The sequence below is a fragment of the Galeopterus variegatus genome, unplaced genomic scaffold (assembly GCF_000696425.1).
Source record: "Galeopterus variegatus unplaced genomic scaffold, G_variegatus-3.0.2 Scaffold2888, whole genome shotgun sequence".
NCBI lineage: Eukaryota > Metazoa > Chordata > Mammalia > Dermoptera > Cynocephalidae > Galeopterus > Galeopterus variegatus.
This window is the reverse complement of record NW_007728999.1, coordinates 214,476-229,000: the sequence shown is the minus strand read 5'-3', so window position 1 is coordinate 229,000 and position 14,525 is coordinate 214,476. Positions and strand designations below refer to the sequence as shown.

General features: G+C 41.4%; 1 protein-coding gene across 2 annotated transcripts in view; it reads right to left on the bottom strand.

Moving 5' to 3' along the window:
• Positions 1–12,965, bottom strand: part of ZFP14 (ZFP14 zinc finger protein) — a 33,400-nt gene extending 20,435 nt beyond the window's left edge. For both annotated transcript variants that reach the window (XM_008583326.1, XM_008583327.1), the window contains exons 1-2: positions 12,300–12,965; positions 3,212–3,299 (exon numbers count right to left, since the gene is read on the bottom strand). In XM_008583326.1, the coding sequence (XP_008581548.1) occupies positions 3,212–3,220 (9 nt within the window). In that variant the 5' untranslated portion in view covers positions 3,221–3,299; positions 12,300–12,965. The remainder of the gene's footprint in view (positions 1–3,211; positions 3,300–12,299) is intronic.
• Positions 12,966–14,525: the final 1,560 nt, after the last annotated feature.

Here is a 14,525-nt window from a genome sequence, read left to right as displayed (position 1 = left end):
TATTATAACTAATTCTTTAGTAAACTTTTAAAAGTTTGCTACATAGCAGTCCACTTTTGAATACATTAGATTTTTTTTAATTAGATGTTTTAATTCAATACAATCTCAAAAGTCTTCCCCAATTCTCAATGTCTACAATACCTAATATTTGTGCATTTGAACAACCTTCTTACTCTTTACCATCTATCATCCCTCACTGAACATCTTTTCTTGTTACATGATTCTGAATCATGAAGATATAACCCTAGAAAACCCAGTGGTTTTCAACAAGAAGTGACTTTGTTCCCCAAAAGACATCTGACCATATCTGGAGATGATTTTAGATGTCAAAACTGGGGGGGAAGGGGTGTTTGTGTTCCAGGCACCTAATGGGTAGAGTCCAGCGATACTGTGAGACATCCCATAATGCACAGGACAGTCCCCTAAAATAAAGGATTCTCTGACTCAAAATGTCAATAGTTCTAAGGATGAGAAGCCCTGTTCTAGACCAGCACATCCTATAAAACTACACAATGGACTTTGTCATATTCATCTGCTGTGGATTCAATGTCCCCCCAAACTCACTGAAACTTAATCCCTATTGTAACAAACTTAAGAGAGTGGGGAATCCAATTATGATATTTGAAATGTGGAGCCTTTGAGAGGTGATTAGATTGTGAGGACTGTACTCTAGTCAATGGATTAATCCATTAATGGTTTAATGGGTGGTAATGGGTATGGTTATGATGGCTTTAAAAGGAGAGCAAGTGAGGAGTTAGCTCTCATTCAGCCATTCCGCAATGTGACATCTTGCATAGCTGTAGAGTCACCACTAAGAACAAGGCTTTCACCAGATGAGTTCTCTGCACTTTGGACTTCCCAGCCTCTGAAACTGTAAGTAATAAATATTATTTCTTTACAATTTATGAAGTTTCAGGTATTCTGTTATAAGCAACAGAAAATAGTCCTGTGGACTAATATACATTCTTGAACAGTTCTGGGGCTATTCAAGAACATGTTGTTTCTCTAGGTGTAAATCATCAGAGATGATTCTTGATCTATTTGTAATCCTGTTCTGATTACCTCCTATTCACCCTATTTGTGAGGGAAGGATCCCACACCGTTAAAAGTATGAGATAGCCAAATAGCTGACACTAAACAGATGAGACTGAGAGCAATTTATTAGTCACATATACCCACTTCCCGAGGAAAGACCTCACACATCATGCAGGGCCACACAAGGATTGCACTCACGAACAGAATGAACTAGCAGGGGCACAGGGAGGCAGGCTTTGTAGTAATAAGAGGGTGAAGTGTTCCCTGGTTCCTGCAGAAGGATGTGATTGGCTTGTTTGAATAATTCCATGGGCTGGAAAGGAGATGAAACCCCTTAGGTTTAGAAGCAGGAAGGGTATAACTGGTCCAGCCAGGAACTAGCCAGGTAGGAAACCTTTCCCACTGGATAGGGGACATACCTGGTGAGAGAACTCATGGCTAGGCCTTTAGGGCACTGACAAAGATATCAGGGCAGCACATGAATTTGAGACCATTACATCCCTACCTAATCCACCCAATCCTAAAAGCCTTCCATAGCATAAGATTGCAACACATTTGGAAACTGAGGTAAATCAACGCTAAATTTCATCTTGTGTATTTGAAAAACTCAGATTTGTGAAGAAGTTCAGAATTTTCATAATAAGCAGTCAAATAGGACCAAATCTCTTTTTCATCAAACCACAGATCTTCAAGGAAAGCTCAAAACAGGGACCTCCCACTTAACATCAGTAATCCACTTCTGAAAACCAGACCCCCTAACACTACATTATTAACCATGTCTATTTTCCCATCATTTAAAATCAGAGCATTAAAATGCATTATATGTCAATTGCAATCCTCCAACTAGTTTCACAACATTTTCTTCTAATACAGGATTATAGTACACAGCGTGTGAGTGCACACACAACATCTTTGGCTTGAGTATTTTCAATGTCTCTTTTACTAAATTCATTTTTCTAATTTTGCTTTGCTTCTTTCTCCAGAGTTTTCTTCAATACTTTTCCACCCTTTAGGAACTCATTTTATCCTAGACAAAACCAAGAGCTACACGTGAAGTACACTGTGGAAAAGCATTTCCAACAAGAACATACTGACAGGAAGAGATCACACTCAGTATGAGGCTCTGAGGCCTTCTTCTCCAGCAGCACTGGATATACACACCGCCTTTAATAATACTTACATACATGTCAAAACATCTGCAGATGGTTCTGATGGTCTAGCAATTGTATTTAGAATATAATGAGATTCTTCCTGGACATTGTTTTTGTTAAAAAAAAAAAAATACCGTATTGAACTATATGATTCCACTTAAAGGAAGTTCTTTTTTTTTTTTTTCCTTTTTGTCTTTTTTTGTGACCAGCAACGGATCGCAACCCTCAGTGTCACGCCCGTACCAGACCAGGACCAGCAACGGGATCGCAACCCTCGGTGCTGCACCCGCACCTCTCTCAGCCAGTGAGCGGCTGGTCTGTATGTGGGATCCGAACCCTCGGCGGGAGCGCCGCCACGCTCCCAAGCGGCGCACTGCAGCAGTGCACCACCGGGCCGGCCCCAAGGAAGTTCTTAAAAATAGGCAATATTAACTTACAGTGTTTGAAGTCAGAATCGTAGTTACATTTGGGTTGGGTGGGTGGGGAGTGCCAGAAAGGAGGGCAGTTGAGGTGCTAGTAATATTCCTTTCTTGACCTGGTAACATAAATATACTCAATTTGTCCAAATCCATTCAGTTGTACCTTATGATTTGTATACTTTTCTGTACATATGTCATACCTCAATAAAACATTCAAAAAACCTTTCCTACATAAAACTAGACCAAAAATCACTATATAGACAGGTAAGTATTAAAATCACAAGGTGTTCACTGGAAAATATTAACAGGGGGACATTTTGCTGAGAAAGCCTGCATTTTTCTCAAGGCATTTCACTTTTGCTCTCTCACAGCTCGTGACAGAAGATTTTATGGATAGGTGATACTCAACATTAGTGGAAGAAGGGAAGGACACACAGATATAGCACTGGGCTAACTGTCCCCAATCCTTACAGGAGTGAAAGGAATTGGAGCAGGTCCTTGGAGGGAGCAGTACTAAATAGAGAGTTTCAGGATAAGGAATGACTATCTTATACACGATCTAGAAATTGACAGTACTTCAAAAAGGAGAGAGAAACATTAACTTACATGGGCCATGATTTTAGAACTGCAAGAAATGGTCAGTCCTTTTCAAGATTCCTCTATTGGAAAATTGCAGAGTCCAGACAAGCCAGAGCTGGAAGAAGAAAAAGAAGACATGAAACCAGATGTGCCTCAGAGCTCCTGAAATGACTAATGTTAATCTGAGCATTTTCTTCTCTTCCATTCCTGCTTCCAAACTACTTCCCACTAATACATCCACACCCATCCCATATGCACATAAGCTGGAGGAGAGTACAGGGAGTCTGAAGAAATTCAAGCCCCTGTAGAAACATAGCTAAGCAATAATGTGGAAGCCCAGATACTTCTGCAGGAGGATTTCTGACCAAGTCTCCATCTGGCAATGGGGATTTGTCCTGACATTAGATTACTCACACTTATCCTGAGCAGCTCTTCCTCTCTCCTCTTTCAGGACCCAGCAGGGGCCATACCATCCAAATAGAGATTCCTATGAACCCCCAGGATCCTGCCTGAATTTCTTAAACACAAAGACTAAAAAACCACACAGTTCCTGCCTGTAACCACACTGTAAGCCTGCACTGGCCTTTCCCCAGTGAGGACAACTCACCACTCCAGTTCCCCATCAGTACCTCTCATACCATGACATCCTTTGCCACTTCCTGTTTTTAAATATCCATGCTGGAGAGAAGGGGATTCATGATCCCAGCGTTTGGAGATCTCAACACTCATTGAGAACTTTTACGTGATGGATACTTTATATACACTGTCAACTGACCCTCAGAACTGTTCTGCAATGTAGTTCTTCTCTCCTTCCAATAGCTCAGGAAACTGATGCTCAGGGGTCAAATCAGTCAGTGGCAGTTGTTTGTTCTGAATCCACATTTCCCTAACTAAAAAGCCAGCTGTCTTTCAACTCTGGTTTTTGCCTCCAAGGGCTAAGATTTCTATAATTCACTAAGAGAAACCTGGGCCTGGGCAAGTCATTAAAAAAGAGAAATAACCAATAACATTCCAAAAAATACAAAATCCCAGAAGATGGCAGAATAGTTCTCTCTAGCGATCATCCTCCTGCAGAAACAACAATTTGTTTTATATTACCCACATTCCCCGCACCAATCCCAGGCAGCACAGCAAGGTAAGAAATACCATCCACTCGAGGGAAAGAGAGGGAAATGAGCACAGAACTTTGCCTTGGTTCCTAACGCCAGGTCCAGCACAGTAAAACTCAGCACTGGGCAAACCCCCACAACCCAGACTCTGGGCTGATATCTGTGGACTGTCTCCAGACATGCCCCAATGCCATGTGGGAACATTCAGCCTTGCATGGCAAACTCCATCTCTACCCTGCACCATTGCCACGCCAATGTCAGCAGCCCCAGGTTCCAAACAGCTCTCAGCAGCAGGCAGGCTTCAGCACCTTCTGGTTTCAGGTGTGCCACAGTGCTACACCAGCCACAGTGGCCCTGGGCTTCTGGTGGACCCCAGCACTGTGATGGCCACAGCAGTCCTAGGCTTTGGACACACCTGAGCACCACACTGGCCACAGTGGCTCCAGGCTTCTGGTGCACCCCAGCACTGCTACAATCACTGTGGCCCCAGGCTCAAGGACCATGCCAGACAGCCTATCCCAGAATGTCTGGATGAGCTGGCTGTTGAAGGGCTTTCTCAGACAAAGCCAGTCTGTGCAGAATGGAATAAATACCTACTTCTTTAAATACATAGACATCTAGGGCCAGCCCGTGGCTCACTCAGGAGAGTGTGGTGCTGATAACACCAAGGCCATGGGTTCGGATCCCATATAGGGATGGCTGGTTTGCTCACTGGCTGAGCGTGGTGCTCACAACACAAAGCCAAGCATTAAGATCCCCTTACCAGTCATCTTAAAAAAAAAAAATACATAGACATCAATGCATGACCACAAGGATTAAGAATAATCAGGGAAATATGACATCACCAGTGGGACAAAATTAAGTGGCAGACACTGACCCTGAAGAAATGGAGATATATTAACTTCCTGAAAAAGAATTCAGAATAACTGTTTTTACAAAGCTCAGGAAAATACAAGAAAATACCAGAGAAACAAGTGAAAGAAATGGGGAAAACAATAAATGACCACAATGAGAAATTTAATAGAGATTGAAATAATAAGTAAAAAAATCAAACAGAAATCTCAGAACTGAAAAATACAATGAAGGAAATAAAAAATGCAGTAGAAAGCACTACCAGCAAAACTGATGAAAAAAGAGAGAATTTGTGAACTTGAGACAGTAATTTGAAAATATAGAATCAGAGGGGAAAAAAAGATAAAAGAATGAAAAAGAATAAAAGGAATAAAGAAAGCTTTCAGGATTAATGGGAAAGCAACAAAAGAGCAAATATCTGAGTTACAGGACTCAAAGAGAGCAGAAAGATAAAGGGGCAGAAAGCTTATTTAAGGGAATAGTAGCAGAAAACTTTCCAAACCTGAAGAAAGATGAAAATATCCAGGTACAGGAAGGTCAATGGTCACTAATCAAGTTCAATCCAAACAAGACTACCCCAAGATATATTATAACCAAACTGTCAAAAATCAAAGACAATGAGAGGATCCTGAAAACAACAAGAGAATAGAAGCAAATAAGATATGAGGGAGTTCCAACACAATTAGCAGCAGACTTCTCAGCAAAAACCTACAGGCCAGGAGAGAGTGGGATGATATATTCAAAGTGCTGAAGGAAAAACCTGCCAACCAAAAATACTCTACCCAACAAAGCTGTCCTTGAGAAATGAAGGAGAGATAAAGACTTTCCCAGACAAACAAAAGCTGAGGGAGTTCATCACTACCAGACCTGCCTTAAAAGAAAGGCTAAAGGGATTTCTTCAAGCTGAAAGAAAAGGACATTAATGAGTAACACCAAAACATCTGAAAGTGAGTTTATATTGGTGAAAATAAGTACACAAATTCAGAATACTCTAAAACTTTAATGGTAGTGTGTAAATCACTTAGATCTTTAGTATAAAAGTTGAAAGGCAAAACTATTAAAAACAGTAACAGCTACAATAATTTGTTAAAGGATATACAATATAAGAAGATACAAACTGTGACATAAAAATTCAAAATGTGTAGTGGAAGAGAGTAGAGTAAAAGTGTGGAGTTTTTTTGTGATCAAAGTTAAGTTGTTATCAGCTTAAAATAATCTGTTATAACTACAAGATGTTTTTCGTAAGCCTCATGGTAAAATAAAACCTATTAACAGATACATAAAAAATAAAAAGTAAGGAATCAAGACCACCACCACTGTAGAAAATCACTTATTCACAAAGGAAGATAGCAAGAGGGGAAGAAAAAACAATGGATCTACAAAACAACTAGAAAACAATTAAGAAAATGGCAGTACTTATCAATAATTACCTTGAGCGTAAGTAGATTTCATTCTCCAATCAAAAGACATAGTGTAGCTGAATGGATAAACAAACAAGCCCCAACTATATTTTATCTACAGAAGACTCATTTCACATATACAAACACACATTGACTGAAAGGGAAGGAATGAAAAAAGATATTCCATGTAAATGAAAACCAAAAGACAGCAGGAGAGGGAGGGAGAGAGGGAGGGAGGGAAGGAAGGAAGGAAAGAAGGAAGGACAGAGAAAGGAAAAAAGAAAACCACAAGCCAATATCCCTGATGAACAAAGATGTAACAAACCCCCAACAAAATACTAGCAAACTGAATTCAACAGGACATTAAAAAGATCATTCATCAGGGCCGGCCCGGTGGCGCACTGCTACAGTGCACCGCTTGGGAGCACGGCGGCGCTCCCGCTGAGGGTTCGGATCCCACATACAGACCGGTTCCCGCTCACTGGCTGAGCAAGGGGCGGGCGCAGCACCAAGGGTTGCGATCCCGTTGCTGGTCCCGGTCCGGTACGGGCGCGACACTGAGGGTTGCGATCCGTTGCCGGTCACGAAAAAAGACAGAAAGGAAAAAAAAAAAAAAGAAAAGTCAGTTCAGAAGTATACTAAGGGCTTGACAGAGCCTATGTTTGATATCCAAATAGAAAAGTAAGATTATTGTTGGGGAATCATCTGGACTTGTAAAATGTAATTGCATTGGTTCAATCTGGCTTTTATAGGCTTTTACAGATTTTCATGTTTTTCTTGAGATTTAACGAAGTTGAAGTACTTACTGTGACCCAATTCTATCCTATAGCATATCTGAAGATCAAGTGATTTGCCTACTCTAATAAAATGATAAAATGTGCTATTGACATAATTGTATATGTCACTGAATTGGTGATCATTCATCATGATCAAGTGGGATTCATCCCAGGGATGCAAACACAGTTCAACATACATAAGTCAATAAATGTAATACATCAAAATGTACCAAAAAGCTACAGTATATCTTTATACGATATATATCTAAATATACTACAAAGCTATAGTAATCAAAACAGCATGGCACTGGCATAAAAACAGACACACAGACTAATGAAATAGAACAGACACCCCAGAAATAAATTCATGCATTTACAGCCACCTGATTTTCAACAAATGTGCCAAGAACACACAATGGGAAAAAACAGACTCTTCAATAAATGGCACTGAGAAAACTGAATATCCACATGCAGAAGAATGAATTAGACTCATCTCACATGATACCAAAAATCAACTCAAAATGTACTAAAGACTTAAGCATAAGACCCCAAACTATAAACCTACTAGACGAAAACAAGGAGAAAACTCCATGACATTGGTGTGAGCAGAGATTTTTTGGATATGATCCCAAAAGCACAGGCAACAAAAGCAAAAATAAACAAATGGAATTATATCAAACTGAAAAGCTTCTGCACAGGAAACAATCAACAGAGTGAAGAGACAACCTACAGAATGTGTGGAAATTTATGCAAACTATACATCTGATAAGAAGCTAATATGCAAAATATATAAGAAACTCAAACAACTCTATAGCAAGAAAACAAATAACTCAATTAAAAAATAGGCAAAAGACATGAACAAACATTTCTCAAAAGACATACAAATAGCCAACAAGTATATGAAAAAGTGCTCAACATCACTAATTATCAGGGAAATGCAAACTAAAATCACAATGAGATATCACCTCACATCTGTTAGAAAGCCTATTATCAAAAAGACAAAAGATAACAAGAGTTAGTGAGGATGTGGAGAAAAGAACCTTCATGCACTGCTGGTGAGAATGTAAATTAGTAGAGCCATCATAGAAAACAATATGGAGGTTCCTCAAAAAATTAAAAATACAACTACCTTATGATCCAACAATCCCACTACTGGCTATATATCCAAAGGAAATGAAATCAGGATGTTGAAGAGATATCTGTACTTCCATGTTTACTGTAGCATTATTCACAACAGCCATAGACATGGATTCAACCTAAGTGTCCATCAATGGATGAATGGATAATGAAAATGTGGTACATATACACAATGGAATACTATTCAGCCATAATAAAGAAGGAATCTCATCATTTGCAACAACATCAATGAACCTGGAGGAGATTATATTAAGTAAAATAAGCCAGGCACAGAAGGATAAATACTGCATGATCTCACTCATATGTAGATTTTGAAAAAGTTGATCTCATAGGGATTGAGAGTAGAATGGTGGTTACCAGAGGCTGGGGTAGTTTGTGGGAGAAGGAGCTGGTCCAAAAATACAAAATTTCAGTTAGATAGGAGGAATAAGTTCGAGAGATCTATTGTACAACATGGTAATAATATACTATATTCCTGAAAAATGCTAAGAGAGTGTATGTAAAGTGTTCTCACCACAAAAATGATAACTATGTGAGGAAATGCATGCTAATTAGCTAGGTTTAGTCATTCCACAATGACTTCAAAACATCATGATGTACACAATAAATACATACAAATTTCTGTCAATTTAGAAAATACTAAATCTCAGTATTACTTAAGGAGATATGTTAAAATAATTTTTAAGAAGTATCTTTTTATAGTGACTGGATTGGAAGATTAAAAGACTGATGATGCTCCATATTAACAAGGTTATGGGGAATGGATACTACACTGGTACACATTTAGAACTATGTAAGAAGAATTCAAATTCTATGAATCAGAAACTCCACTTCTGTAACTAAAGGAATTATTTGTACAAGTACATAAAGATATATTTAAAGGTGTACTGACAAGTATGTTTCATAATGGATAAAAGCTGAAAAGAACCTTAGTGGGGGAATGACTTATTAAACTACTATACGCCCACCACCGAGCCGCCACAGGATGCACCCTGGGCTCTCCCAACCCCGGGCAGTGGGGGACCTCAGGCCTCAGCCACACACCCCTGACACTTGCAGCCAGCCCAGTAATGACCACTGAGCTGCCATAGGAAATGCCCTGGGCCTCCTGAGCCGGGGGAGTGGGGGACCAAGGGTCTCAGCCATGCCCCCAGACACCCACAGCCAGCCCAGCAGCAATCAACAAGCCGCCACAGGAAGCAACCCAGGCTCTCCCAAACCAGGGCAGTGGGGGGCCAAGGGCCTTGACCATGCCCCCCAACACCCGCAGCTAGCCTAGCGGTGACCACCGAGCCATCACAGGAAGCACTCTGGGATCTCCCAAGCTGTGGCAGTGGGGGGCTGAGGGCCTTGGGCACGACCCCCTGATATGTGCAACCAGCCCAGTGACGACCACCAAGCCATAGCAAGAAGGGCTCCAGGTTCCTAAGCTGGGATGGTGGGGGGCAAGGCCTTTTACCACACCCCCCTGACACCTGCACCCAGCCTGGCAATGACCAAACCACCACTGGAAGCCCCCCAGTCTCCCCTGTGGGAATAAGGGGGGTGCCACAGGCCTCAATCCTGCCCCTCCTCCTTCCTCCTTCTTCCATCCCATTTCCTTCTCCTCTCCCCCTCCCTCCCAACTGCTCTGCAACATCCTAGAATGTAAAAACTATTAATAAAATTACATTTTCTTTTAAAAAAATAAACTATTATACATCCATACTACTGAAAATCATGAAACTATTAAAAGCGATGATGTTGCCCTAATTTTAACAGGGGTGAAGCCAGTGTTTTTAAAAAAAGAAACAAAAACACCAGCATGTGTAGTGTAAAACTATTTTGGCAGGGGGAAAAAAATCACATCTATGCCTAGAAGAACCAGTTAAAATGTTCATTGTGACAGCCAATGACACTCATAACCATATTAAACAGAGTGTGAGCATAAAGTACCCAAATACTCCAAATAAGGAAAAGACTTTCCCAGTTCAAGTTTTCTTTTCAGTCTTCCCTTTAACTGAGAAAAAAAGCTCAGGATATTGTAAAAACAGATGACATTTTTCTTGAGGGGCTTTTCTTTTATTTCAGTTTCCCATTCATGAACCGACTCAATGATTTAATTTGCCCCTCCAATGGCTGTTGGATGTTCTTGTCCTACTAATCTCACTTTGCATATAGCATCATTAAAATAAACTGTAAGGCATAAATCTTAGTGTATGAAATCCTTTTACCTCCACACAGGCCTCATAGCTTCAGTATAATCTTGATAGTGCTTGCTGTCATCAGAATGATATCTCTTCCTTTCATTATGACGGATTACTGAGTAAGGGAGGAAGGATTTTTTTAAGTATACATAATGACGAGACTTACTTTACTGTTATAATTACTAACATAGGCTTTGCTGTTAGACTTCTTCCCTTAACTATTAAAGATAATCCTCTTCTCCCATAAAAAATAGATTTCTCAGCCCTGCTTTTTCTTATAATGCTAACTAATAATTTCAAAGCATCTCTTTGATAGGCAACTCTTCTTGATTATCAACAATTTACAAAAGTAGGGTATGTGGATGGATAAAGCAAACGTGGCAAATATGTGGCAAAGTACTCCTAACTTTTGGATCTGGGTAATGAGGAAAAACATGGAATTACAACATTATAATAACAATCAAATCTACTGAGCACTTATTATGTGCCAAGCATTATCTAAGGGTTTTTCACACATTAATTCGTCTACTCAGAGCAATCCTATACAGTAGGTTCTATCATTATCCTCATTTTACAGATGATGGAACTGTGGCACAAAGAGATGAAACCAACTGCCCCAAGCTCATCCAGCTCTAAATGGCAGGTTTAGGGTTAGGACCCTGATAATTTTACCCATACTATTATCGCTATATTAAACTGCCTCTAGTCGATCATGTAACTATATGGCCTGAAACAAACTCAAACCACTTCTCAAATTACTACTGTCTTCCCTTCTGATAATCTCTTGCCTTGTTAACACAGACCTCCCCATTAAAAACCGTATCACATTACCACTTCTTAGTAGCCTCAAAAGAATAAATATGTCACCAATCATACCATCTCCTAATTTTTCCTGCTTCTGAACTTAGGGTAGTGATCAAAGACACATAGGGTGTGATTTCAGCTAAACTGGAATCTCCTCAACAAACCACGGACCGAAAAAAACCTCTACAGTTAGCCTCTCTTCAGGAGGTTTACTTGCGGATCAATGATTTGCAATCCACTGATTAGAAAGAGGCAGCTCACTGGAGAAATTAAATGAGCCAAATGTTCATGTGAATACCACTGGAGGGGGTTGGGGGTGAATTCTATTCTCATCACCCCATTATTCACTGGCAAGGAAGGCTAAACGCCAGGTCAATAGACAGGACATTTCAGGTGTTAAAGCCTAACCAGGTAAAGACTAACTGGAACAAGCCTGTATAATCCAACAAAATCATATTTATTGACTCGCAGAGAAGGAGGAAATTCCACAGGAACAGTTGTCGGAATGCAATGGAGAAGGAGAAAAGCTCTTTTGTAAAGCGCTGAGTTCCCGCTGAAAGATTTTGAGGACTATCTAAGGGCAGCGGGGATCTGAACTGGCTGCTGTTTCTGAGGTGAGATTAGGAGAGGCAGGGATTAATTGCAGATTGAGTGCTATCATGAGTGTCAGTTATCACGAGGATGGCTTGGAAATTGGGTATCCCCAGTAATAAAGTGAAAATAGCAAAGCGAGTCTGCAGCATCATTGGTAAGAAAGCTGTAATCTCTCAGAGAGGAAGTCGTTATGGCATTTTACAACTGCTGCATAACCCGGAGAGAATATTTTCCATTAGTTTTGCAGCTGGCTTTACCTGTCTTTTCCCTCCCGGCCTGATTAATTACAGGGCTGCTTCTCTTTTCAGTCCGAGCCGATTTTCTCTCTTTCACAGAAGGAAACAAATGTCCTCAAGCCCCGAACAACAAAAATTACATTTCAAGGAACAAAGAGGAAACACAGACTCATCTTGACGTTGACTTTTATATATGCAATAGCAACCATTTCCTCCTAAAGCTCAGAAGGATTGTGGAAAAAGATCTTGACACACCGGGCCTTTCTCGGAGCTCGGCCTGGCTGACTCAGATACCACACCCCCGATACCACTCTTGCTCCCACCATCTACCACACACATAACCAGACGGAAAAAAGAGGCAGAACGGGGTAAATCTGATCCTTCCCGGTATTAGAGAGAAAGGCCAGAACACAGAAGGCCGAGCTGGAATCCGTCTCCGAGTTCACCGCAGTTTCCTTGGGAGGCGCTCCGGTGAAGCTGTGGTTTTGAGATCTGCAGCTGCTGCTCTCAGGACTGCGTCTTTTTGTTTGGGGGCCCTCGCCGTGGGGTTCATGCATGCAGCTCGGAGACATTCCGGGCCGCCGGACTGTGCGGCCCTGAAGCAGGAGGACGGAGGAAGCAGCAGGGCACCCGGTGCCCCGTCAGCACCACAAATTCCTCAGTCACTGCAACCCTGCTCACACACAGGGCCGCGCCACCCCCGCGCCACCCCCGCAACCGTTTCCTCAGTGCACGCGACCAACTCACCTCTCGGAGCCGACACCAGCTAGGGGGCCGGAAGGAAACTCCGCGCAGAGGCCTGTGGGAAATGTAGTCCGCGCTCGGGCGGTGGGGAGGGGCGGGAGAGGGGGTGTGGGTCCCCGCCCCAACGGGCTGCGCGGAGTGCGCAAGCGCGGGCCCTGGACCTCGGCCCCAACCCTCGGCGCGGGAGGGTGGGCTGGCCGGGGAGGGGCTTCGAGCTGAGGAGCTGGTGCCGGAGAAGGCGCGATCTGCTAGCTCGCGTCTGCGTTTGTCTCTGAGGGAGTCCTACCAGGGCTTAGAACAAGTCTTGGCACTAGCAGGCGCCTAGTATATGTACCAAGCACACAGTAGGTGCTCAGTATATATATATACATACATACATACACCCAAGCAGGGTGTGGTTATACTCGTACATGGGGCACTCAGTAAAAATACCCCTTAAGCTCCAGCGGAATCTGGAGCAGGACCCAGACACAGAAAGGTCACCCGTGCTCGCTCGCTCGCTTTCTTGCAACACTCTCTACCCCGCTTTTCGCTCTATTTTTCTTTTTTTCTCTCCCCTGCAGTTGTGAACATATTGTTCTATAAATGTCTGCTAGGTTAAGATGGTTGATATCATTAGATGTTCTGCATCCTTACTGCTTTAAAAATCTTGTTCTATTAATTACTGAGACAGGGTGTTTATTTCCCATTTAGTTCCGTCAGGTTTTGCTCAAGTATTCTCCAGCTCTGTTCAGCACATACATAATTGTTACGTCTTCCTGATGAGGAGGACTGAAAAATGAACATTAGGTACAGTACCTTGAGAAGTCTTTCTCATGTGAGTTATTACTGAATTTGTCCTGTCCTGGGTTCGTTCAGGAAAGAAACGGGATAAGCTCACCAGGAACCACACTGCAGCATCCTCTTCATCCCCGATTCTCTGATATATTAGTTAAAAAATGAAGAATTTGTTCTTTTCTCAAGAGTATAAAACTTAAGAAGATACTTGAAAATGTCTACGCCAATCTTGTTAAGTCTCATTTTGCAAATAGAATATATATGAAGTAGGAGATAAATGAAAAATCCGAGCTGCTTAATAACTATTAAGAAGGTCTTGGTCAAAAAAAAATATTTTTAATTCAAAAGAAAGTAGTATTTACATGTTTACAATTAAACTTATGTGAGGAAAGCAAAACAAAACAGTCTTTAATAGAACTTGTTAAATAGCTTCTCTATATTCCCTGTTTTGACTAAATTTTGAGGCCTTGTGAAACTCCAGAGTAAACTTTTCACATCCCTCTCTGGTGAGGAGACTCGGCTCTTGATATCTAAATTCCCTTGTTCAGCAGCAGCAGAGAATTAACCCCTGACTTTCTTAAGGTGCAGTAGGATTATTGGAAAGGACACTGTTCTATTCCAAATTATGGAGTCTTGGTCCAACATCACGCTCACTGACTTTCTGAAATATAATTTTCTAAAGATTGCTTATTTTCTTGAGTTGTTCAGTTTTCAAAGAGAGATTTG